General features: G+C 38.4%; 2 protein-coding genes and 1 long non-coding RNA gene across 4 annotated transcripts in view; 1 reads left to right on the top strand and 2 right to left on the bottom strand.

Moving 5' to 3' along the window:
* The window catches only part of LOC117416185 (uncharacterized), a 46,047-nt gene extending 41,548 nt beyond the window's left edge, over positions 1–4,499 (bottom strand). For both annotated transcript variants that reach the window (XM_034027260.3, XM_034027261.3), the window contains exon 1: positions 4,076–4,499. In XM_034027260.3, the coding sequence (XP_033883151.3) occupies positions 4,076–4,154 (79 nt within the window). In that variant the 5' untranslated portion in view covers positions 4,155–4,499. The remainder of the gene's footprint in view (positions 1–4,075) is intronic.
* A 5,328-nt stretch (positions 4,500–9,827) lies between these two features.
* LOC131737453 (uncharacterized) lies at positions 9,828–18,434 on the bottom strand. Its single transcript, XR_009329063.1, has 3 exons — positions 18,375–18,434; positions 16,450–16,506; positions 9,828–10,179 (listed from the first exon to the last, which is right to left on the bottom strand). It is a non-coding gene; the product is annotated as an uncharacterized LOC131737453 (long non-coding RNA).
* A 233-nt stretch (positions 18,435–18,667) lies between these two features.
* hells (helicase, lymphoid specific) overlaps positions 18,668–25,657 on the top strand; it is a 17,893-nt gene continuing 10,903 nt past the window's right edge. Inside the window, exons 1-12 of the mRNA XM_034027259.3 lie at positions 18,668–19,053; positions 19,560–19,660; positions 20,338–20,456; positions 21,888–22,010; positions 22,373–22,441; positions 22,554–22,587; positions 22,718–22,776; positions 22,910–22,951; positions 23,977–24,204; positions 24,417–24,599; positions 25,141–25,284; positions 25,478–25,657. The exon at positions 25,478–25,657 is cut by the window's right edge and continues 17 nt beyond it. Coding sequence (XP_033883150.1) covers positions 19,046–19,053; positions 19,560–19,660; positions 20,338–20,456; positions 21,888–22,010; positions 22,373–22,441; positions 22,554–22,587; positions 22,718–22,776; positions 22,910–22,951; positions 23,977–24,204; positions 24,417–24,599; positions 25,141–25,284; positions 25,478–25,657 — 1,290 coding nt within the window. The 5' untranslated portion in view covers positions 18,668–19,045. The remainder of the gene's footprint in view (positions 19,054–19,559; positions 19,661–20,337; positions 20,457–21,887; positions 22,011–22,372; positions 22,442–22,553; positions 22,588–22,717; positions 22,777–22,909; positions 22,952–23,976; positions 24,205–24,416; positions 24,600–25,140; positions 25,285–25,477) is intronic.

The raw sequence follows: 25,657 nt of genomic DNA, 5'->3' as shown, positions 1-25,657 counted from the left end.
AAGTTCACACCGCTAACCCCTGGGTTAGACAGTGCTAGTGCGTCCCTCGTATGCTGCCGTTCCTTCTCCCTCACGACTGCTCTGGTATACATTATCCCATACATAATGTTCGTTTGTGTTCGTCTTCGAATTGAAAGGGAACATTAGGTTACTTATCGTAACCCCGGTTCCCTGAAAGAGAAGGCGACCACCAACCGTGAGGTTGCATCGGTTGCCCTCACGGGTTCGATGAAAAAAGAGAAATGGCTTCCTCAGGTTGACAGTTTTATTCCCTCGGAGGGCGGGACCGAGTTCATCATCCCAGGCAGGGGCCTATTGGCAGCCCTGGTATAGAGAGCTCAGCGATACCTACCCAATGGGCAGGCATATCCCATACATAATGTTCGTTGGAACCAGGGTTACGGTAAGTAACTTAATGTTATGGCTCACACAAACTTTTCAAGTCTTCTTGTTCGTTGGAACTGCAATGCTATAATAACGGAGGTGACTTTGAGACTGGATAAAGCAGGACATATACCATATTTTCTAATAACTGCTTAAATAAATAAAACCAGCTACATTTAATACATTTAGCCTATTAGTTTTATTTCGTCAATGTGTTTTGTTGTTAGTAATCTATATATATTTTCTCCTAAACATGCGTAAAACGTGTAATAATAATGCTAATTAAATGTGTCTAAACGAGACTAAATATGAATGTCATTCTGTATTTTTTTTCATTCAAAAATTATATAAATAAAAAATATTATTCAAAACATGTTGTATAGAGAAAAACTTTGTAATCCCTCGAGAATGATTGTTGTTTTTGAAGCAAAATAACTTAAACCAGTATGCTTGAAATAAGGTCACCTGTTAGCCACAGATTCCAATTTACTGTATTTGTGTGTGTGTGTGTTTCTGGATGTAGTACTGTGTTTTGTTCTTGTGTGTATATAGTTATATATGTGTATATAGTTAATTTTGGTCATTTTTATTTTTTGTTTGCTTTGTATATCAACTGTATTTTGATATACAGTACGTTTGTACAGTTACAGTTTATATTAGTAAATTGTTATGTTGGTTAATTCAGTTAGCTTTAGAGTGTTTGAAAGTTAAGAAATGCTTTGAACGTAATGTATAGTGTTTTGAGCGTGAGAGTGTTTTCAAAGTACGTAGGGGAGTGTTTTGAATGTAGAAGTAGAGTGTTATGAACGTGACGTGAGTGTTTTGAAAGTGACTAGTAGAGTTTTTTGAACATACGCTAAAAACATTATTTTATTTTTGCAAGAGTGTTTTGAGCGTACTACACCTGTGGCCAAAGAAAAACGAGCTGATACTTATAGGAGGAAAGCGTTTATGGCTCCATTCAGACATTTTGTTTGAATGGAGTACTCTGAATGACTTTAATACATGTTGTAACTTGTTCTACATGTCAGTGCAACGTAGTGGTACACTTGTAAAGTATGTGTATGGTTATGGTTCTGATTAACAAAACAAAATGAATGTGTTTGTACAGCTGGAAATTGAATGCAATTGTACTGCACTGTATGCAATCCTAAAATGTTTTGTTTACTGGTTATTTTATTTATTGATTTATTTTTGCTTTTTTAATTGATGCAAGCACTGTTTAATACGTTTCTTTTAAATTGAATGAATGCAATGGTTTGTAAAAGCCAACGCAGCGGGCACTATTGTGTAAGTGTGGGTTTGGAAAGAAATGTACAGTTCTTGAACTTGTTTGGGTGCTTGATAAGCTAAAATAATATTGTGGTAGGTTAATACAGATGTGATGTGGGATGTATTAACCTACCGTTCTGTTTATTATTACTTTTTAAATTTCAGAAATTTTGAAAAATGGAATAGTTTCTAGCAGTTTAACTAAAAACGAAAAACACTTTAAAATTTTTAATGGAATAAAATGTTGCAAACAAGGGTTATTTCGAAACTAAACCTGTGTATCTTTCTTTATTTATCGTTGTTGAGCATGTAGGAATAAAAACTGTAAAAGAAGTATTTTAAACACAAAAAGGTGTTTTCCTAAAACTGAAGTCTCAAAAAGGGGGAGCGACTTTTACACCAGTGCGACCTATGTCCCCTTTAGAGCAATATTCATCATCTTTAATTATACTGGGATTTTATACCATACAAAAGAAAACGGTTGCTAATGATCGATAGCACTTTAACACACATATTATTTGATAAACTGTAGTTACTAAAACGTATATAAAAACACCATACCATAATAATACATGCAACATCTATAATAACCTAAATACAACGTGCATGACTGATGGGAGATCACGCACTGGAAATGCACATTCTCATGCAGAACCATATACATTTCTAAAAACATTTCCCATTCACAGGATATTTTCAAATCTCACACATTGTTGGTTGTTAGTTTTTGTAGTGACACAGTACAGCAGGGCCACCTTGCTAGACCACCTGGTATACATGTCCCATGTTAAATCACTTCAGACTCAAACATAGTCCCTTGAGTGGATAAGCAGGACTGACTGTTATTTTAGGCAGCTCTGCCTTGCAAACATTTATTTCTCACCTGGGGCTGCCTTAAAGAAACATAAGACAGGTGTGAAGGTCTGTATTTCAAAACATTTCAACAAAATGCAGATTTGCAGTAGAAATGTTATGTGTAAAATACTGGGATGAGACACAAATTAGGAACACCTGCCATAACACTGTCAATAGGGTGCACTTGAGTCTTTAGCGTGCTGGAGGGATATGAGACTGATCCTTTTGAAACATCAGTCATTTGTACTGTCTTAGAAATTAATAAGTGTTTGGAATAATAAGAGGCCTAGCGCCCACTAAGTGTATCTAATTCACCTGGTAGGCTATTCCATGCATTTATAACTAAAAATAAGTGCATTCTACCTTCTGTTCCAAACTTTCTTTTACTCAGCTTCCATGAATGCTCTCTTGTCCTACTTCCTGTATAGTCACTTGGGTTTATCTATGCCATTGAAGATTTTATAAACTAATTATTTCCTCTCTCGTCCTCTCTAGGTTGAAGAGACAGGGTTGGGAATGGAATTGAAAAACAAATATTGACCCCAACCCTGCAAAGAGATTTAATTATTTTAACCTTGCTGTCCTACTCTATGCCCTCTCAAGTACTGTATACCTGGCACCCGAATGCCAACTATCAGCCCCATTATCAAGCTTGTCAGATCTGCTGTCTTGCCTATCTTGACTAAAACTGACTTACAACAGGGAGATACATCTTTTATGCATGTCAGGTATTTGCATAACAAATTATCAGTCAAGCGAGGCACTAATGTTTTAACAGCTGCTCCCCTTTTCAGATGTATGTTAGGTAAATGCTGAATCGTCAAGTTTAAAAAAAAAAAAAGATTTTTTGAATTGAATTTGTGATACGCTGATGTGTTTAGCTAAATTTAGGATTTAGGGTTAAATCTAGGAAATCGAGTAACAATACCTGTTAAAATATAGTTCAATGTTGCTACCACAAGAGGGCAGTAGTTAGAACGCTGTAGCTAATTACAGTAATATTTAGAATTGTACTGTATTGTGTATCAATTAAGATTCATCTACAATATAAAAGGCCCTTTAAAACGTTTACCACAGTACATGTGCACAGTACTTTTTACCACAATTTTACCACAGTTATACTATGCATTTATCATAGCTTGAAGTGTTTAGTAATATGCTTTACCATACAATTCTGGGCTTTACATTACTTACTTATGCTTTATTACACTTTGCTATGCTTTTACTATGGGAAACGTTTATGTTTGCTTTTTTTAATGTAATGGAATAAAAATGAAATGTAGAAAATGTCACTACAAATACCAAACCTTATTTACATTTTTTAAAACAAGCTTTAAAAAGTCTGCAATAAAATGCACTTTAGTTTAAAAGCCTTAACATTTTTCTCCTTGACCAAAATGTACCTTTACATGTCTCTTACGAAGTAAATGCAGCATTCACATTTTGCACACACCCTCAGCTTTCAACAAAATTACAAAGTATATAACATCTAGTCTTTCTGTAAGCTCTGTAATTGAAGTGCAGACTACTGATGAAGCGCTATAAACAGTAATTAATGACATACCTTTCCGCCATGGAGCCAGACTAGTGAACGTTTTATGCCAGCCGAACATCACGCTGGCTCTTTTGTGTCTCCGGTTCATTTGTATAATCCTTTTAAACTTGGTCCTCTACAATGTTAGTACAATTCAGTGACAGCAGCACAGAGCCTTTCTCTAATGTAAGTGGGTATAATCTCAATCACTTCAGTTTCTTCTGCAAAAAGATTAAACTTGGTTTAGCCAGCTCCTTAGAATCCTTCAGTCCTCCCAGTCACGTCAAATCTAGGGTTTGTTTTTACTGTTGTCCAAATACAAACATTCAGTTGCATACTGTAGCCTCCAGCAGTCCACAGGCTTGTCAGCTACCAGTCCCTGTAGTGTGTTGTCCTGTGCTGTGCGCACATCTGAGGGATCCGAGCCCTCTGCTGCTCAGCTCTGCTTTTCTGAGGTTGCTTGCTGAACTATGAAAGGCAAACAGCCAGTAGGGATTTATAAAGGGAGCAGCCCTGTGGAATGCTGGTTAATAAGCCAAGGTGAAAAATAAGGGTGGGTAGTGGAGGGGCTTGATGGTTTGCAGTTACTTAAGTTATCAGCCTCCCAAATTCAGATTCAGATTTCAAATGTATTTATTTAACCAGGATAGAACCCTTGAGATATACATCTCATTTTCAGACAAACGCTTGTCTGTAAAAATCATCATGCACTGAATTGAAACATTAACAGAGGAGGTTGAATGGCTAAATTGTATTGAACAGACTGGACACTAGAAGCTTGGATTAAGCGGTGTACTGTATGTGAACGCTGGGTTGAGAATGGGTTGAGGCGTCAGGCTAAAATGCTTTTATTAATTATAACCTGGATATTCCAGATTATGCAGGTTATTTTTCACAGCAAAAATAGTCATATACAAAAATCATAAAACAGGACTGTGAAAAAACACTATCAGAATAAAGGTCTAAAAATAAATAACCAGCCCACATAGCAAATAAAGCCCTTTTCATCACTATAAGTTTTCCCTAGGTACAGGTACAGCAATCTTCACAAAGTTATAAATACAGCTGTGTAGGTTTACGTTTCCAGACCATTCACTCAAGTACCTCACTCCAGTAATAATGTCTGAACATGATAATTGATTCATTTAATTCTCCTCCCCCTTCCCACTGAAAGCAAGAGAATTTCAGGAATTTTTAATCAACTAATTAACCTCAGCACATTTTCTACCAACATAAATCAGCTCTCTGCAGCCCTTCTTCAGATTCCAAACAGCAAGCAGGTTTAGTTCCTGGTCCATTTTGTTTGCCTTGTTAGTACTGTACCACTACCTGCTTTACTGTTACACTGTGGTAAAAGCATAGTAAAGTGTATTAGCACTTTTTAAAAGCATGGTAAACTAAGATATTGCAAATGGCAAACTAACTTAAGGCTTCATGTAAAAACATCTACTTTTTTTAGAGAAACACTTTTAGAGGAATAATACCTAAGGCTAAGACTTTAAAATCAGTTTATTATTTTATATTAGTACTGTGATCAAATATTTAGGTATTTTGTTTGTTTGTTGTTTAACAAGATTATGTAAGTACTGGTACATGACAATAGATAAAAACAGCAGAAATGCTGGTTTACAGGTATGGCTGCCTGTTTACGTCACAAGACAACATGAGAGTAGGGCCTTAAAGGAGTACCAAGGTTTTAAAAAATGTCCTAGCTCTTATTGGCATTAGCTACCTTTCTCTGAGATATTTTGTTTTTTACTTGAATTTTATAGTTAAACCTGGAATGTGAAGATATTTCAAACAAAAAGTCGCTGCTACTTCCTGGTCCAAAACAACATCCTGTGCCCTAGTTGCAGTCAAATCATAAGAACATAAGAACATAAGAAAGTTTACAAACGAGAGGAGGCCATTCAGCCCATCTTGCTCGTTTGGTTGTTAGTAGCTTATTGATCCCAGAATCTCATCAAGCAGCTTCTTGAAGGATCCCAGGGTGTCAGCTTCAACAACATTACTGGGGAGTTGGTTCCAGACCCTCACAATTCTCTGTGTAAAAAAGTGCCTCCTATTTTCTGTTCTGAATGCCCCTTTATCTAATCTCCATTTATGACAGGAAGTTATAAGATGTGACAGGAAGTGATAAGATACCAGGAAAACAATGTCATTACTTTGTTTCTCTACAGCGTACTTGAAAAGTATTCAAAAACAAAAATAAAAAAAGAACTTCAACACAAGAGGGGGCAGTAACAACGCTGAAACTCTTATTAAAATGTAAGAAAATTGCTTTTGAAAACTTTCGTACACAGAGAATTGTGAGAGTCTGGAACCAACTCCCCAGTAATGTTATTGAAGCTGACACCCTGGGATCCTTCAAGAAGCAGCTTGATGAGATTCTGGGATCAATAAGCTACTAACAATGGCCTCCTCTCATTTGTAAACTTTATTATTATTATTATTATTATTATTATTATTATTATTATTATTATTATTATTATTATTATTATTTATTTCTTAGCAGACGCCCTTATCCAGGGCGACTTACAATTGTAAGCAAATACATTTCAAGTATCACAGTACAAGTAATAATACAATTAAGAGCAAGATAAATACAATGACTTTGGTTCAAGTAAGTACAAGTGTGACAAAATACAATTCAATAATACAGCAGATAACAGTGTCAGTGATAGTTACATCAGGATATGATTAAATACAAAATACTACAGATTAAACACTTGGCAGATTACAGTACTCTGAAGTACAGGATTAAATGCAGTAAAATACGGGGCAGAAAAGAGCAAGTAAAGCACATTTAAAGAAGGGTGATAGGTGTCCCAGGGGGAAAACAGAGGAGTTCTACAGGTGCTGTCTGAAGAGGTGAGTCTTAAGGAGGCACCGGAATGTGGTCAGTGACTGGGCAGTCCTGACATCTGTAGGAAGGTCATTCCACCACTGCGGAGCAAGGGTGGAGAAGGAGCGGGCTCTGGAGGCAGGGGAGCGTAGCGGAGGTAGAGCTAGTCTTCTAGTGCAGGCGGAGCGGAGAGGTCGAGTGGGGTCAAGGCATCTGTAGGCTAGTACAAGAGTCTTGAACTGGATGCGAGCGGTGATCGGGAGCCAGTGGAGTGAGCGGAGTAGTGGAGTTGCGTGGGAGAAGCAAGGCAGAGAGAACACCAGGCGGGCAGCGGAGTTCTGGATGAGCTGGAGCGGACGGGTGGCGGACGCAGGGAGGCCAGCCAGGAGGGAGTTGCAGTAGTCTAGGCGGGAGAGTACCAAGGCCTGGACCAGGAGCTGGGTGGCGTAGTTGGTGAGGAAGGGTCGGATTCTTTGTATGTTGCTTATGTTCTTATAAATATATCATATTCACAAGTTTTCCTATAGAACCTTAGCTTGAGCAATTCTGATCCTCATGGTAGTCTACGAATGTTATTGGGGATCCAATATACCGGTAGTCCATACGAGTTCAACACATTTCTTAGTAGATGCTAATCCACCTGGGGCATTTTTGTAATTTTCTGAAACTTCGTTCTTTGAGTCTTGTAACAAGCTGATGTTAAGCCCAGTATTTGTCTTTTTGAACAAATTCGTGGAACCAACAGTTTTTTCATGTTTTCATTGTGCTAAAACAAATCTTGCTCAATGGTTTAAGAGATTTTTCTTCAGTTCTATAGTTGGTCGCTCAAGCCTGGTGCTGTTGGTAGTCTGCAGCAATAATACAGGAGACCACTGGCACACGTGACTTTTTTGGTTTTTCGTAAGTAACCATGATAGATGCTACTTAAGGTTAGTATACATCTTTCTGTGCTTTGCAAAGGGCTTCGTTATTTATTTATTTATTTATTTATTTGTTTATTTATTCATTGTAAAGGGCTGTATTTTTAATTGTGTATTTGTTACAGCTGTAAAGCACTATCATTTTATGAATCAAATGCCAATAATTTGAAACGTTGAATACATGGTGTCACATATAAACAAAAAAAAAACTGAATGAAGAGGTCTCTAAACCCCTTGCACTGCATGCTTATTTCTTCCTATTTGGTTAAAAAAAAAAAAAGCTTGCCATGGCTTCTTACAGCAGATAAAATGTTAATAAAGAATTGCTTGATAAGGCCTTTAGTTACAGTAGAACTAAAAGTCCTACGTAGGAGTTAAAAAGTCCTAGGTAGGAGATATAATTTACTACGTAGGAGACATAGAGATCTATTCATAAAAGTACTTGCCAACTGTCATAATAAAAACAAATTTTGTTTAAAGCTAACGAAAGTCGTCCATATTGCTATTCATAAAATGATCTGAGCAAACGTGCGGCTGTCGCTAAGCACTTTATGAATGGGTAAATTTTAATGACATCATAAGTACTATAAACATTCGCTCAGTTCCGTCGTTAGCTGTTGGGAACATAAACAAAAGGGAATCTACCGACAGCAGCACCAAAACAACTCCAACCATGCTGAAGACACGTAGGAAAATTCCTTATTGATAGCAGAAGTTTTAAAAAATGAACATAAATTATATGGTCCGAAACCGGTGTCTGGTGCTGCCAGGCGAGCCATGTTGCAAGAAATAAAAGTTAAAATAAATGCTTTAGGTGTCCACGGGATGTTAACAAGATCATGAAAAGATGACATGACATACGGGGGTCATTAAAGAAAAAGATTGCTGCTCTGCGTAAAGCATTCAGTGGACACCGGTGCATTGGACCTTGGCTTTTGTAAGTTTTGTTATCCCAAGATCACAGATATGAGGTAAATTCCCTATTGAAGCGATGTTTAAACAGTCGCTAAGTACGTAGGTTACAAAATACGTAATATTTAGGGATGCAACACTATGTAATTACAATTTCAAAGAATGCTTCTTGTACTACAGCAACTTTTTTGTTTCATATGATGCTATGGCAGGACAATGTCATTAGATGGCAGTATTCGCTGTTTTGACATAAGGGTTAAAATAACTCAGATGTTTTGTTTTATTATAGATGGGTAGATATGGTGAATATTTTATCCACATCTTATTTTCCCCAGTGATATCAATTCCAAATAGATTAAACCATTAAAAAAACACAGCATGTGATTTAACTGTGTGATTATTTGTGATGCAAGGGTACTTCCGAAAATAAAGGAAATATTTACATCAGTAGGTACATCATGTAAAATATTGGCTTTAGTTTCTGAAGCATATTTTTTTGTTTCTGAAGACGATTTCATAAACATTTACCGAGTTTATATCACTCTTCCAGCAATACATATAAGAGAGCCCACCACCTGTAATGCCACCGCGACAGAGCCTGCCTATGATGGATAAAGCCACTATGGCATGTGAGCATGTCGAGCCAGGACCACCAGCCATACGTCACGGTTGGTGGGGTACAAGAGGATCCAGGTCTAGGAGATAGACTGTATATTATTATACGGTCTATGTAGTGATTATAAGGATTTTTTTTTTCTTCCCACAATGTTAAACTACTCCTGATCGTAAACCGTTTAGCCAATTAACACCAAACTTGGCAGGCATCATTCTGGGGACAGTAGTACTGGCTTGGAAACCTTTAAAACTGCTTTGCATTTCTAGTTGTTATTATGATTATTATTTTAGGGGTGAGCGTGTGTACGAGTGTAAGGGCATTTATGATTACGAAGGATAAAAAAAAAAAAAGTCTAGCCTAAACTGTTAAACCCCCCTCCACAAAAAATGAAATGAAAACAAAAGAAATGCTGTGACGTTCTCCACAATATTTCAATAAATGATCAGATACTTATTTACAAATATTCTTTGGTTGTTTTTTATTCTTTTATTTTTCTTTTCACCTATGTAAAGTATGTATGCATTATGCGATTTCTTTCTTCACGACCTGCTGGGTCATCTACTGTGGGGTAAGCCACGTCTTGGTGCACATCGAACACCCTTCTTCTTACTGCAATATTGTGGAGGATGCAGCAAGCAGTCGTGATGCGGCACACCTTCTTGGAACTGTACTGAAGTGCACTTCCCGACTTATCCAAGCACCTCAAATGCATCTTTAGTAAACCAAAGGTCCCCTCGATCACATTCCTTGTACCCCCATGTGCATCATTGTACCGAAGTTCTGCAGGTGCTGAGGGGTACAGGTGTGAGGAGCCATGGGAGCAGTGGGTAAGCAGAGTCTCCTACAACGAAGGGCAATTATTATGATGATGAATGTTAAAAACAAAAAACAGTTTCATGTTACCTTAATGATATGAGCCCACTGTACCTGAAGAACAGCGGCCTCATGTCATTAAGGTAATGCTTACATTGCTGATCTGCAGGTATGTGTTTCTAGGATTTTCGAGTCTGTTTTTGTTCATTTTATATGATTTGAAAGTTACACAGTATTTCATTTACATTCATGTTATCATTACTGAACAAACTTGTACAGTTACATTAGTTCAATTAATCTGTTCTTTTCCTCTTACGGAGTAATACACCGTTTGGTCTGTCGGCACTCTGAAATAAATCACATAGGCTTGACTGCTGCAGGACGTATGCATCATGGCAGGAACCAGGGTAGTTATATTATGAGGGAAGAATAACAAACTACCTGCACATTGATGCTGTAATCGTTGTGTCTGTTAATAAAGGGAATACTGTTACCAGCAGGTGCTGAGTGGTATATGTGTGCAATCTATTGCACCAATCACATTGGGGATGTTGTGCATTCAGTAGAAGCCCAATTTAGCATTGATCAGATCACTATCAGCACAAGGGAAATTAATGTGGTGTGACCTCCTGGAAATCACCGCACGGGTAACCTGATCCAACATCCTGAACATAGTGGGTTGGCTAGGTCCAAATATGTCACCAACAGGCCGCTGGAATGTACCCGTTACATAAAATGACAGCGCACACATAACACAGCTCTTCATCTGGCAAGTCCAAATATACTACCTGGGGCCTGAAGTGTCTTGGTTTGGGATGCCTATTCCATTGACGACCCTGTCTAACACCATTGCCAACCTCTTCATGTTCTCTGCTCACGTAATAATACGCTAAAGCTCCACCAGCAGCAAATATCACTTGCCAAGAGAGACAACTGTTGACATGTGGACTGTAATACAGTCCATACTTTTAAATCAGGTAGGTATTGTAGCAGTATGTAAAATTCACCATTAGCGACCCAACAGAAAAATGAAATCAAAATGTTATCCATGCACAAAACAGTGTAAAATGTAAAAGGCAATGCAATTTAGCAAAAGATTAAAAAAAACAACAGTTTCCAGAATTAAAACTGTATCCAAAGTCAGTATTCAAAATTTCAGAATACAGTGCATGATAAGGCCCTAATGTCACAGTTCACTTGCAAATGAAAATGCACAAAAGCAACTATAGATCAGATTTAAAAAAATGCATCACAGTATCTAAAACTGTTTAATGATAAACTGTTTTACATTACCATAGCTTGTCTCGTTCGCTTTGTTTTTGCTGCATTTTCGTCATGTGAACTAAGGACGCGCTGTGTAACTGCACAATAAAGATAGACTGATTTGACATGCAAGAAAAAAAAACGTGGGCTGTGACAGATAAACAAGTACATTGTAACATTGAAGAGATGGGCTTTGTATCAGAAAACTGGTAACACGGGTAAGTGCATTAATTTGTTATAATATATATATACTGTATATAATGGGGAATGATTTTATTCTTCATACAAGGGCAGTAAAACACAACTGACGTGTATCTGGGTAACAGAGCTGACTATTACAGTACAGGGACATCTTTGCTGTGTTACATTTGTCATGAGATTAAAAACAAATACTACTACGACTAGTATTGGAATTGGAGAGACTCCAATTCCACAGACTGATTCATGTGAAAGGCTGTGATCACCTTGGGGAGGAAAGCAGGGTTTGTATGTAGTGACACCCTGCTGCCAAATACACATACAGGAGCTGTGCACCAATAGCGCCTGCAGCTGACTGACCCGCTTTGCGGAGGTGATAGCCAAGAGGAAGGCTGTCTTCATAGACAGATACTTCAAATCTATGGAGAGTATGGGCTCAAATGGGGCCATCGTGAGAGCCTCCAGTACAACATCAAGGCTCCATTTGGGGAGAACGACCCTCCAGGGTGGGCGTAACCAGCAAGCACCTTTCAGGAAACAGGATGCTAAGAAATACGCACACGAAGATACCGAATCTACAGGGGCATGGCACGCAGAGATAGCCGCTAAATACACCTTCAATGTGGAAGGTGACCTACCAGCATCAAGCAGTTCTTGCAGATAACCAACATGGGGCATGAAACTGGGTCATGACTTCTAGTCAGACACCAATTCTGGAAATACTTCCACTTATAGGCGTACAGCGACCTAGTAGAGTCTGCCCTAGCACTCTGCAGAGTACCCACAACCGCGTCTGATAGCCCTAGGGCTGTCCAGCGCTCCCGTTCGACCCATAATTGGAACCTGCTAGGTTCCAGATGTCAGAGAGTGCCTCTCGCCTGACTGAGGAGATCCAAGCAAAGCGGGATCTCCTATGGCTGGCCTTGTATGAGCTGGCATAGGGTCGAGAACCAGATTCTCCTGGGCCACCGAGGGGCCACTAGGAGAACTGTCGCTTTCTCTAACCAGACCTTCTCCAAGAAGGCCGGGAGCAACGGTACTGGCGGGAACGCGTAAAGGAGCGTCCTGGGCCACTGGTGGGCTAGGGCGTTGATGCCGAGTGGACCACCTAAGCAGTGGAGGGAATACCACAGTGGGCAATGTGTTGTCTCCACCAAGGCGAAGAGATTGACCTGCGCCTTCCTAAACCGTTCCCAAATGCGCTCCACCACCTGGGGGTGGAGTTGCCACTCTGAAGGATGTGCACCCTCTCTCGACATGCGGTCCGCTGCCCAGTTCATCATTCCAGGAAGATGTGTCACCCGTAGGGACAGCAGGTTCCGTTGCGCCCAAGTCAGCACTGGAAGAAAGTGCTGGAGAGCCAGGAAAACAGCCTGCAGCTCCAGCATATTTATGTGCAGGGCTATCCAACAGCCCGAACAGGTGCTGTGGACTCGTATGCCTTCCCACACCGCCCCCCCAACCCAAGTTAGAGGCGTCCGTCATCACCACTTGGCGAGTTAACACCATTCCCATCCTCGTACCCCCGCGCAGGTGAGAGGGCATCCTCCACCATCGGCCGCGGAGCACGTGTGAGACACTGTCAGCCGACGGTGTCTGTCAAGCTTGGGTTGTAAGTGGAACGCATTGAGCCACGCTTGGCGTGGGCTCATGCATATTAGACCCAGCTCAATGGCTGATACGGCTGCGGCCATCAGACCCAACAGTTTTTGGAACTGCACCAAGGGGACCTTCGATCCCTGTTGGAACAGGGAGAGGTAACCCTGAATAGCACCTACTCTGTCGTCCGTATGGGATATGCCTGCCTATTGGTAGATATTTTCTGAGCTCTCTATACCAGAGCTGCCGATCGGCTCCTTCCTGGGATGACGCCCTCGGTCCCGCCTACCGAGGGATTAAAACCGTCAACCGTTTGCTGTTTGTGCACTATATTTTAAAATTGCTTGGATTTATTGAACTATTTATTAATGTTCTAAAATTACATTTATATATGAGTGGGTTGCAACCACAACAGTATTTCCATTCAACTGAAACAGCCCAATTACTTGACCAGCGATTTGTCAACTACCAGTTTCTGAGGTTGACTTTTGTATTCGAGTAGTTGACTATTCGGTGCTGCCCCTAGTGTGTATGGCAGTGTTTTTTAATTGGTGGCCCGCGGGCCAAATCCGTCCCATGACAGCCTTCCATCTGGCCCGTCGGGTGTCAGCTGTCCTTCATTACAAATGCTAGTTGCAGATACGCACGGTTGAAAGGTCGCCGCTATCTACAGGGCATTTGTGTCCCCGGCCCTAACAAGCGATATTTATTGGCAACACACCATTAGAGGAACAAGTGACCACTGCACTTTATCTGGTAATAAACCTTCTCCTTCCTTGTTTACAACTCACTCTGTATGTAAGCTACCCTCAATCAATAAACTTTGCATTTAATTTTTCAAAATTAAATTTGTACTTGAAAATGAAAAAAACCCCAAAAAACAAGCAATCAAGTTCAAAGGCATACTGTTGAAGTGTGTCTCATCAACTCTGGCAGGACCACCTCTATAGTGAAGGACACATGGCAGAAAGCATGGTTAATTCAGACAATAAAGTTAAACATTTCTGAAAAGATATACTCCATGTTGATGGATGCTATTTGTTATATTCTGTATGCAGCAAGGTTTTTAGATCATGATAAAAACAGATTGCTCTGTCAACCACAGTAAAGAGACGACGACAATGAGGAAACGACTTGGGCTGTTCACTAAGAAATTGTTTGTACTGTTTCAACCATGGTGTGTTTGCTTAGAAAAATTGTGTCAGAAACATTTTTATGTTTTTTCTTTTTTAAAAAAATGTAACATACACTACAGGTTTGGTCAAATCTATCTTTTATTTTAGTTTAGTTTAGTCACTTTTTGCGCCCACAGGACCAGCACAGGCACATCTGATACATGTTGATTTTCTTAAATGCTACAAATTGAACTTGGATGAATGTTAGCAATCCCAGTGTCTACGAGGTAATTGTTTATGAAAGAGTCAACATTTATCTCTGCTGTTTTAGAAATCCGTTCTAAATGTCCTTTACCCATTGCAGACTAGGATTTATACAATTGTGATGTCAGCTTTCTCTAATTGTCCAAACATTTCAAGAACCTTAACCTTAAACAAAACAGGCTTTAAACAGATTAGGTACAACATATGACATGATAATTTAACAAACACAAAGATATAAACAGATGAACAGTAGTTAGGAATAGATAAACAATAGGGAAATATTAATGTGCAGCATTAAAAAAAGGTAGTTTATAGCAAATGTATGAATGTGAAATGTATCACATGTATAATATACTTAGAAAAGGCAATGCATTATCTGTATAGATAAGTTATGTTAATCTGTACAGGAAGTGGTAACTAAGATGGAAAATAATATTTCCTGTCAGCGTTAGATTAAGCCCTCCAAATACTATTTGTGCTCTACTGTTGTCTTTGAACTTGAGAGACCACAGAATGCTGCAGCTCCAACACAAGTTCACGATATGACAAGGTAATACCAACATCTTAAGAGCAAGCTGAACAAAATTTAATTTAAACAAAAATACAATGATTTTCAAAAAAAATGTCACAAAGAAAAAGGTTGTAAAACCTTTCAAGCTTCAAAGGAGTAATTTTGTAAAAAAAATTTCAAAATCTTACACATTGACAAAATTGAAAAATATTCAAAAATACAGGTACCATACATTTAAACATTGGTTAACAGCAGACAGAAATGCAGTACAAGAGCCACACATCATGCATGTATACTGTATGTATGATTTTCAGAACCTTTGTACACAAAGCAGGGTCCTATCTTCATTGATCTAAACCGATCAATTGTGTAGATCAATTGAATAGACCACAGAGAGATTATCAATACGATTCAAGCAAACATTGGTTTGGAAAACACTGCAAGGCTGAAGTGAGCCAGGGAAGCATATCAGTGTTGTACAGGTGTCACTGCTGCTTCACCTATGGGCTGCAGTGCACTGTGCAACACTAATATGCTTCCCCACCTCATTTCAGAACATCTTTCATGGAATAGTTAGTAAAGAAACACCTTTCCTTCAACAGCTTGATATTTAATCCCCTAGTCAAGCCTTCTTTCTTTTTTGTTGGTATTTGCCCTTCCTCCCCTTCACCACCTCTGCAATTGCATCTCCCTCCAGGGGGCAGGCAAAGCTTGCCATACCGGCATGGAGACTCGACAGCGCCAGGCCTCACCTCAAGACAGAGGTGGGACCAAATCCATACAAACCACTCAAGTACAAAAATACAATCCAGACATTGCTGTTGTCCAGTGGAAAACATTCCTTCCACACTAATTAGCTTGCTGAATGTTTCACACAGTACTAAAAATCACAGGGTTCTAAAAACGTTTCTTCTGCCTTTGGGACTGTCAACATGTTTTAAAATAACTGCTAGTGCGATTTCCTGAATATGTCTTGAATTAGAATGATCATAGTATTCTGCCTTTTTTCAAATAATGAAGCTACCCTATGGATATCCTAAGGAAAAGGCCCATCTTAAAGTCTCCAAGAAAAATACAATTGTATTTTCAATGCAGCATGGCACAAAATAGCAGAAACTGTATGAGATGAGATATTGCACCCCCACCCCTAAGTTAACTAAAATTCAAATCATTTGCACACCCCTGGTATAAATAATTTTAAGTTTTCCAAAACCATGAGTAATAATTACCTTACACCTTATCAGCTATTTTGCATTAATCCTTATAAACCATATGTGTAAGAATACACACTGACAGGTCCTCAAAAGCAAACCCTTCCAATGTGTTTGAATGAGGTCTAAGCTCTCACCTCTCCAGCTCTGGAAGACATCTGCTAGTTTCTCCAGCTGAAATGGCTGAGCTTGTTCTGAAAAGGAACAGATAACATTGTTTTATGGGAAAGGAACTGGAAGGACTGTTGATATGGGTTGTGCTGTAAATGAGTGAAAGGTAAATCAGCCCACTCTGTTTATTAGGTGGCACAGACAGGAAGGAGGTATGACAGCTTTAACAAAGTTATACATAGTGCCAGGAAGTCATGGTGGTCCCTTGCAGAAAAGTCTGAAAAATACCAGCAGAGTATCGTGTAGGGTGCTGTATGATACAAGAGGATACCCACCTCACACGAGGTCAGAGTGGTTGACCTTGACTAGAGTGGAAAACAGCTTATATCTTACAGCAACCAGTGTTTTTTTTTTGTAATATATTGTTAAATAAAAATAATTCATCCTTATAGCTAAAGGCACGTTTTCTGAGGAACAGTGCGCCCCATGTCCTGGAAATTATGACCCGTTTCCATGGAAAATGTGAGACTCGGTTGATGTGAGTTATGGCGAGCAAAATATCTGTGTATACTGCCTGCTGTGCCTCTGGGAGAAGTAGCTTGGTGTTCCTCAACATGTTTGCTGCAGGCACACTGCATAAAAGTGGGCAGGAATGGGTCGCTCCACCATCCCCAATGTTAGTTTGGTGTTGTTTAATTGTACAAATGTCTGTGAAGGTTTTCTGTCCGGTGATTGTATTTCTTTGTTCCTTGGTGATTTTTTTCTCTGTCCTCAGTTGATCATGGTAAAAATTATTTTGTTTCCAGTTTATTTGTTTTTTTAACTGCTTCTGTTAGGGGCTACATTGTAAATCTTACTGTGAAATCACTTCCATCTGATACAGATGATCTGCTACAAAGAAACCTACAAAGGAAGGTGACTGTATCACATCAGGGTCTACCATATAAGAACGTCCAGTTCTTAGAAGCTGATTGACTTGTCAAGTTGGGTCATAAAGGACCTCAGTGATTCAGCCTCAACATGACTATGTGACCCACCCATTCCATACCCTCAGCACTCTCTGTGTGAAGAAATGTCTCCTTTCCTCTGGACCTAGTCTGTCTCCACTTCATTTTGACAGGTTTCTTCTGTTCCTGATTTCTGTGCTGTACTTAAAGTATTGGATAGGTTTAACTATGCCAGCTCATTTTAAGATTTTAAAGAATTAAATCAAAGACTTCAGAACTTTCTGATACATAATCAGACAGAAACGACATCACATTAAAATGAGCTACAATGATCATGTATTCTTTATTAACTACATTACATTATCAGAAATATAGCAGATGGTGCTGTCTAAGATACAAGCTGGTCATTTTTGATACACAGCTGTATTCTATTATTTCCTCAGACTGTTTTTTCAACTGATAAACCATTTGATAGGCTCGTTTTTTTGAAGCGGTAATTAATTAGGTAACTGAGAGTTGTTAATATTAATTGATTGTATATTAATTACTGTATTATCAGTTTCTCAATGCTGTCCGTGTATCTTGTATTAATAAAACTTGTTGATTAACAATGAATAATCATTTATAATACGATTTGATGTGAATCTGTAATAATTCAAAGAAAAAAGTCCTCCACGAAAATGTATTTATTATTATTATTATTATTATTATTATTATTATTATTATTATTATTATTATTATTATTATTGTTGTTGTTGTTGTTGTTGTTGTTTTAAGAACAGTGGTGTAAATAGCTCCAAACTGCCTGGACGTTTTTTGTTTGTTTGTTTTTGGTTTTTTGTTGTTTTTGTTTGTTAATTTCTACTGTAACAAATTAGTAATGTTGCAATTTTTTTTAACTAGAACTCTCCTCTCACTCCTCTTTATCGTATCCAAAAAACATTTACGATATTTCTTATCTTTTCCCTGACCTCCAAAACACAATCCCCTTCATAGTTACTTACACAAACACGTCACAGCCATTATCAAAGACTTTTACATTCGCGGGAAATATTCATGGGCCGACATTAATGTTCGCTTTCCAGGGAGTGGAGCATGATAATATGCAATCATTAAATACGTAGGTTTTCTTGTAAAAAAATATTTAATATTTTGACAAATATAGATATAAAATAATAACTATGAATATCATTTTGTTTGATGTATTTTTAGAAATGTTAAAACGTATTAGCCTTTTGTTAACATTACTCCTTCCCCCCTATGAGTTGTGGTTGAGTGGTCCACTGTGGCGCGAAATGCATTGGCAGACAATTCCAAGCAGAGAAGAATACTTTGGTGTAGGCGAGTTGTATGTGACAGTCCGGTAGAATTACTGGTTGTTCAGATACAAATTTTATTAGCAGGACACTGGTCAGTTTTTTGCAGACAGGTGTAACCTGACAGACAGAGATACGTTTCTTTGCTTAGGTGTATAAATACGTATTTGTCTTTTCTTTAAGGCTTGTATGTCTGTTTTGTCCACGTGTAACCCAGACTACAGCGTTCAGTTCTGCGCTATCACGGCTGTATATAATCTGATATTTTTTTTTATTTTTAAGTGTTTTTTTTTTTTTAATTGCTTTAATTGTAGAGCATTTTTCATCAGTACTCCATTGAAAAAGACCGGGTTGTAAAAATGAGCAGGTATGTTCGTGTTTGTTTTTTATTTATTTTTTTTACTGTATTTGAGATTTTATTTATATATATATATATATATATATATATATATATATAGTTAATGGAATAGTACTGAGTGATACGAAACTACATTTTGTATAGGAAGTCATATTTGAACAGTATCCTTTTATTTTTCTGCTTAAAATTAGTGCTCTATACATGTGTTTGTGTTATGCTGCACCGGCGTTTTATATTATTTATTTATTTATTAGCCAGTTTAAACTACTGACTATTCAGATGCAATTTGTTTTAGTAAGCCAATGGTTGTTGTGTTCAATACTCTCTACGTGCATTGAAACGTGTGCATGACGATGGATTATTATGTCACTTAAGACTTGCTGCAGTAGCTATTGCAGCAAACTCACTGCGTGAATATTGATATTTGTGTCTGCGACGCCTCTGCTGTATGCATTTTAATTAGTGGACATCAATACTACATGTATTCTGTTTAATTAAGTTTCCTCTTGTCTCAGCATCGTGAACGGTGAAAGGAGTGTGTCTCCCCAGTGCCCCAAACCCAATGAGCCTGGCCATCCCGAGGGGACAGCAGTGGAGCAGAGTGGCTCTGGGAGAGGTGAGAAGATTTGGCATCCGCAGCCATGTATATATCATATATGTTTTTTTTAACTATTACAAACTACACTATGACAAGGTATCAATATTGTAGTTCGTGAATCGTCATTTCTTTTGGCGAACGCCTACTACAATAAATTAACTAAGTCAAGTTTAGGGTGATGGCGATGACTAGGACGAAATATAGCAGTTAACAATCATAAGGCTTCAAAAATGCTTTAGTCGGTGTCATGTGCTTTTGTTGCTGTTTTTGTAAACAGTGGTGCCAAACAGTATTGGAATATACTGTAAAACGTGAAAGTATTTAGTCAAACTGGGAAACTTTACAGCTCAGATATTGTCTCCTGGCCTTCTGAAGACAGTTTAGCATCCCATGAATTCCTGTTATTTACAGTACAGTATCTCATTGAAGCAGCTTTAACAGTGTTTTAAACCTGCCCAATTACCTCTTTAGACAGAACCTCTCTCCCCACCACTCTTGACTGAAGTGTTTTATAGAGCTTTAGTATCAGTTGTAAAATATGTTCAACAGGTGTTGATTGTGCATGATTTTAGTTTGTGTGGATAGGGTACATGAATTCTGACCTTTTTGGTCAAGGATATTGCTAAACTGTAAATGAAGTCTTAGTAACAAGATATTATCCAAGGTTAAATCCAACACTTTGTATTTTATTTTAGAGAGCCCTTTAATGGAAGTCTCGGAGGTGGTGGGAGGCCTTATAACGCCTGAAATGCTGGAAGAGGAGAAACAGTTGATGAAAGAAGGACAGGAAAAAGAGAAGGAAATGATGGAACAAGTAAGACTATTGCTGCAAACGTCTTGATTGCTGGTTTATAATTGCAGCACTGTGTAGAATTGCATTGTGCAGCGTTCCTACCCATGGTGTAGTTTTACTGGTGGGTATACTTCTAACTAGCCTATTGTATTACTGCATTTTGTCACCTGTTGATGGGACCCTTGGGAATGAAATGTACATCTCCAGTGTACTTGCCTGGTTAAAGATTACATTTAAATAATTATTTCTTTGTGTGTTCTGGGGATGACTTGAGTTCTGTAACAGTCCATCTGCTCCTGCTGTTAATTAGGAGGACTTACAGTGAGCCATGGGTAGCTCTTGCAAAGCAGATGTCATATGATTTTTTTAATATTTATAACTTGGTTGCCAAGTTCAAACTTAATAGCTTTTTTTTAAACCATTGAGAAATCCAGTAAAGGTATGCATAGTTTAAATCTGCTCTTTGCCCTGTAAACTGAATTGGAGTTTGTTCTGTGTGTTTATTTTCTACTTGTTTAACCCACAAACTTTTATGTGGACTTTAAAAAAAAAAAAAAAAAAAAATCTGCTTTAATGTATCTGCCTGATGGACTCCTTGACTAAAGCTCGTTTTGAACCTTTCCCTAAATTTAGCTTGTGTGTTTTAATTGTATAATATAGCAGAACTGCCAAATCCCGAATATTCTGTTTCAACAAGCAAAGAATGTGCAAGCCCAGAGTTGAGTTGAATGACTCTGCTTCAGGTGTTGAAAGGAATGGAAAGTGGCAGCCAATCCCATAACTGCGTTACCTTTAGCTTCTGGCATAGTTAATATTTTATAAACTAAAGTAATACAATGTAAAGGCTACAGATCTGTGACGACATAGCTATAAATTGCACTCCATCTGGCCATAATATTAGATATTAATTGTTGCCAACTAACCTTTCTGGTAACTTTTTATATTGGAGGTTTTATCGTGACTTTTTACTGATTGAATAATCATCCGAACTACACTATTTATGTACTCGATTAAAGCCCACATGTGTGATTAATCAATTAAAATCCCTACTTTATATCAGTGGTACTTTTCCATGAGTACATTTTATCACTTGACAAACTAAATTGGGTGTTCAATATTTGTTCATTACAGTGTAACAATCAAAGTGCTAAAGACATTGAGCTCACTAACAATTAAATATAGTAAATTTAGTTGTGGTCTTTCAAGAATGTTCTGAATGGACACGGGTCCATAAAAAATAAATAACCTACAAGCCTAAAATAACATGACTTACAACCTGCACAATTGTTAAAACTATGTAGGGCGCTGATCACATAGTGGACGTTGTATTTGCCTGCAATTTGCACCTTGTTCTTTATTCCCCTTGGCATTTAAGCACTTGGCACTGCTTTGTGCAACAACAGAAAGAGTATTGTATGGACCAATGTTCGACTTGTTTCTTTCCCTTTGCAGTCCCGTGCGGCTTGGGAGAGAGACTCCCATGAAATGCGTTTCAAGAGGCTGCAGCACTTGCTTGAGAAGAGTACTGTCTACTCCAAATTTCTACTGATGAAAATGGAGCAACAGCAGTTGGAGGTGAGCATCTTCAGGATTCCTGTTTTTTTGATCCACCAATGAAAAAGTTAATGTTGCACTAAAGTAACAGATATGCTAGTAAAGAAAGCCCTTTCAGTTTTGATCCATCATCATAGATTTTTACAATTGCATTTAAGTGGTCAAGTGAATAGTTTTGGAAACCAGAATGCCTTTGCTTCACACTTTGATTCCAGCAGACATTCTTGTGTTCTTGCATTCAGCAATGGGAGGTTATAGGTTTTGTTGTAGTTCAGGAAGTAAAAGCATGGGGGTAACAATCATCCTAAATATGTAAACTATCTTATGGGATGTTACTGCGATAAGAACATTCCCCTTATCGGATTGATTGTGTCTTCATTTAGGAGAAAAAAAGGAAAGAGAAGATGGAGAAAAAGAGAGAATTACTGTTGGCTAAGCAAGAGAAGCAAACGGTAAGTTGAATTACATTCCTTTAAAACGTCTTGCAAGAATTTGCATGTTTTTTTGTTAATTCCAATTGCTGTTTACTGTGATTATTTAATGTATTTATTTTTTGTTTTGCAGCAGGGAACTACAAATCAAGATGAAAACAAACCAGGTAAGATAGTATAGGAGAAATGCAGAGCTTCACAATCTTGTTATTTGCATTCTGTTTGAATTGGCAGGGGAGGAAACACCTTTTTTTGAACAGTGAGGGTTTCCTGCTGAATAAAATCGTGTCTTTTCAGCAGATAAAAAGAAAAGAGGAAGAGAAGACTACATGATTTCAGACATTATGACCAAAGAGGTGAGGCAGAGGAATTCACATTACCTGACATGAACAGTAAATGCTAGTCTGTTAATCATGCATTTTCATTTTTGTGTGTATAATATATATATATATATATATAATTTTTTTTTTTTTTTTTTTTTTTTTTTAGGAAATCATGTCAAAAGCCAAGAAGACTAAAATCAAACATGAGGTAAATATTCCTAATTAATCCATGCTGTGAATGGAGGTTAAAGAACAGACTGGATTCCCTCTGGCACTCTGTATGTTAGTGTTTAGCAGTTCTGCATGCCAATGTGAGACCTAACACCCTTGACCCGCAGTGGTGGAATGACCTTCCCACAGATGTCAGGACTGCCCAGTCCCTGACCACATTTCGGCGCCTCCTCAAGACTCACCTCTTCAGAAAGCACCTGTAGAACTCCTCTGTTTTTCCCCTAGGACACATATCACCCTTCCATAAATGCGCTTTACTTGCTCTTATCTGCCCCCTATTTTACTGCATATAATCCTGTACTTCAGAGTACTATAATCTGCCAAGTGTTTAATCTGTAGTATTTTGTTTTTAATTATATCCTGTTGTAACTATCACTGACACTTATCTGCTGTATTATTGAATTGTATTTTGTCACACTTGTACTTGATTGAACCAAAGTCATTGTATTCATCATTGCATTTATCTTGCTCTTAATTGTATTATTATTTGCACTGTGATTCTTGAAATGTATTTGTTTACGACTGTAAATCGCCCTGGATAATTGTGTCTGCTAAGAAATAAATAATAATAATAATAACAGTTATACATAGCTTTGTGAAATATCACAGTCATGCTTTGGGACTCCCGAGTGGCACATCCGGTAAAAGCACTCGTACAGGATGCGCCCTATAGTCTGCACGTCGCTGGTTCGAATCCAGGCTATTCCTTTGCCGACTGAGGTTCGGAGGACAGCATGTGTTTGTCTTCGCCCCTCCTGAGTCAGTGCAGGGGTGGTAGTGGTGCGGTGAGCTGAGCTAAAATAAATAAATAAATAAATGGACACTACTAAATTGGGGAGAAAATAACAAAACTAATTGGCAACTACTAAATAAAAAATAAAAAAAGTCAGTCATGCTTCTGCTGCAAGTAACTAGAGATGGGGAGTAAACAGTGTTGCTATTGTTACAATACTGTGGTCAGATGCAGGAGTGGAATTTGCTTACGTTTTGTATTTTTTGTAGGACTCTCCTTCGTCTTCCCAGGAGTTGGGTTTGGGAGCCCTTGAGAAAAATGGCGATTCTCATTCTGAAATAAAGAACCGCCTGTCGCAATCTGTGCGACAAAATGCCCAGCATCTCTTTGACCCAGAGAGGAAAGTGGACGGCCAGCCTGTCCCATACCAGCAGCCAAAGAACTTCACCGGTGGAGTGATGAGGTTGTACCAGATTGAGGGCATGGAGTGGCTAAGGGTAAGTGGCATTAACGCACACAGATCTGACTACAAGCCTCCCTGTTACAGTGAAACCATTGTTTGAACGTGTGCTTGCATGCTGCAGGGGAGAAAGCGAGACGAATCCAAATCGCAGTGTTGCAAGGCTGCGTGGAATACTGTCTGTGTTTTAAAGGTGCAGTATATCCGTATGGAGTTCTTTTTCTAAAGCAGCCTCGTCTGTCTGTGTAGATGCTGTGGGAGAATGGGATTAACGGGATACTGGCTGACGAGATGGGTCTGGGGAAGACTGTTCAGTGCATCGCCACAATCTCCATGATGGTGGAGAAAGGGGTCACGGGACCTTTTTTGGTTGTCGGCCCCTTGTCTACACTCCCGAACTGGGTTTCAGAGTTTAAGAGATTCACACCAGAAGTAAGTGATGCATTCATCCTGATGCATAAAGGTAATAGCTTATGACAATAAATACGGCGTCTACAAGTTATGTAGATGTTGCTAACTGTAACTAAATTTTTTTTTTTTTTTTACGATTTCCGTTAAATGTACCCATTGCATTTTAATGTGTAGTTTCTCATGAAAATTCCCATGTCTGAAACAATAATTCACTGATGGCAAAAACAGCAACAAAAAAAAAACTAAATATTCTTCAATTTAGCATTTACTCTTCAGGTTTGAATTTGTTGTATAATATCTACAGAGAATTATCAATTTTGAATGAGATAATGCTGATTTTTTTTCTGCTTAAATAAATGTTTAATTGTGAAACGTCTATTTTTAGACCGTGGAGTGCCATGAATTTTTTTTTTTCGGTACCGTGAAAAAAATACAGCCCCGACTATAACCAGAGCTGATTGGACTGCTGGAACACCACAACAGGATATTTATTGGGGTGCGGGGAGCAAATGGCTTGGAGGTAGTAAATGCTTTAATTGTACATGTGGCTATTTGATTTTAGATACCTGTATTGCTGTATCATGGACCACAGCAAGAGAGACGCAACCTGATCAAATCGATTCGCAAACGGCAAGGATCGCTTCATGTTAATCCTGTAGTTATCACCTCTTTTGAAATTGCCATGAGAGACAGAAGAAGCCTGCAGGTACTGTAACTACTATTGTGAAGGCATTTCTGTTTTGTCTCATCTGCACAACACGGGTAGAACCTTTGTTGCTAGCTTTTATATGATTTAATGATATATAACCTAATATTTGTTATAAATGGCATCTTGAAGTAAAGACCTCCAGATGGGGCCCATTGTGCAAATTTAACATTCGTTTTTGTTTTTGTCGTAGCATTGTTACTGGAAGTATCTGATAGTTGACGAAGGGCACAGAATCAAGAACATGAACTGCCGGCTAATTCAGGAGCTGAAGCAGTTCAACTCTGACAACAAACTGCTGCTGACTGGTACTCCTCTCCAGAACAACCTAGCTGAGCTCTGGTCTCTGCTCAACTTCCTGCTCCCCGACGTC

Source organism: Acipenser ruthenus, chromosome 7, assembly GCF_902713425.1.
Source record: "Acipenser ruthenus chromosome 7, fAciRut3.2 maternal haplotype, whole genome shotgun sequence".
Lineage (NCBI taxonomy): Eukaryota > Metazoa > Chordata > Actinopteri > Acipenseriformes > Acipenseridae > Acipenser > Acipenser ruthenus.
The sequence above is the reverse complement of the archived record's forward strand: the minus strand, read 5'-3'. Positions and strand labels throughout refer to the sequence as shown.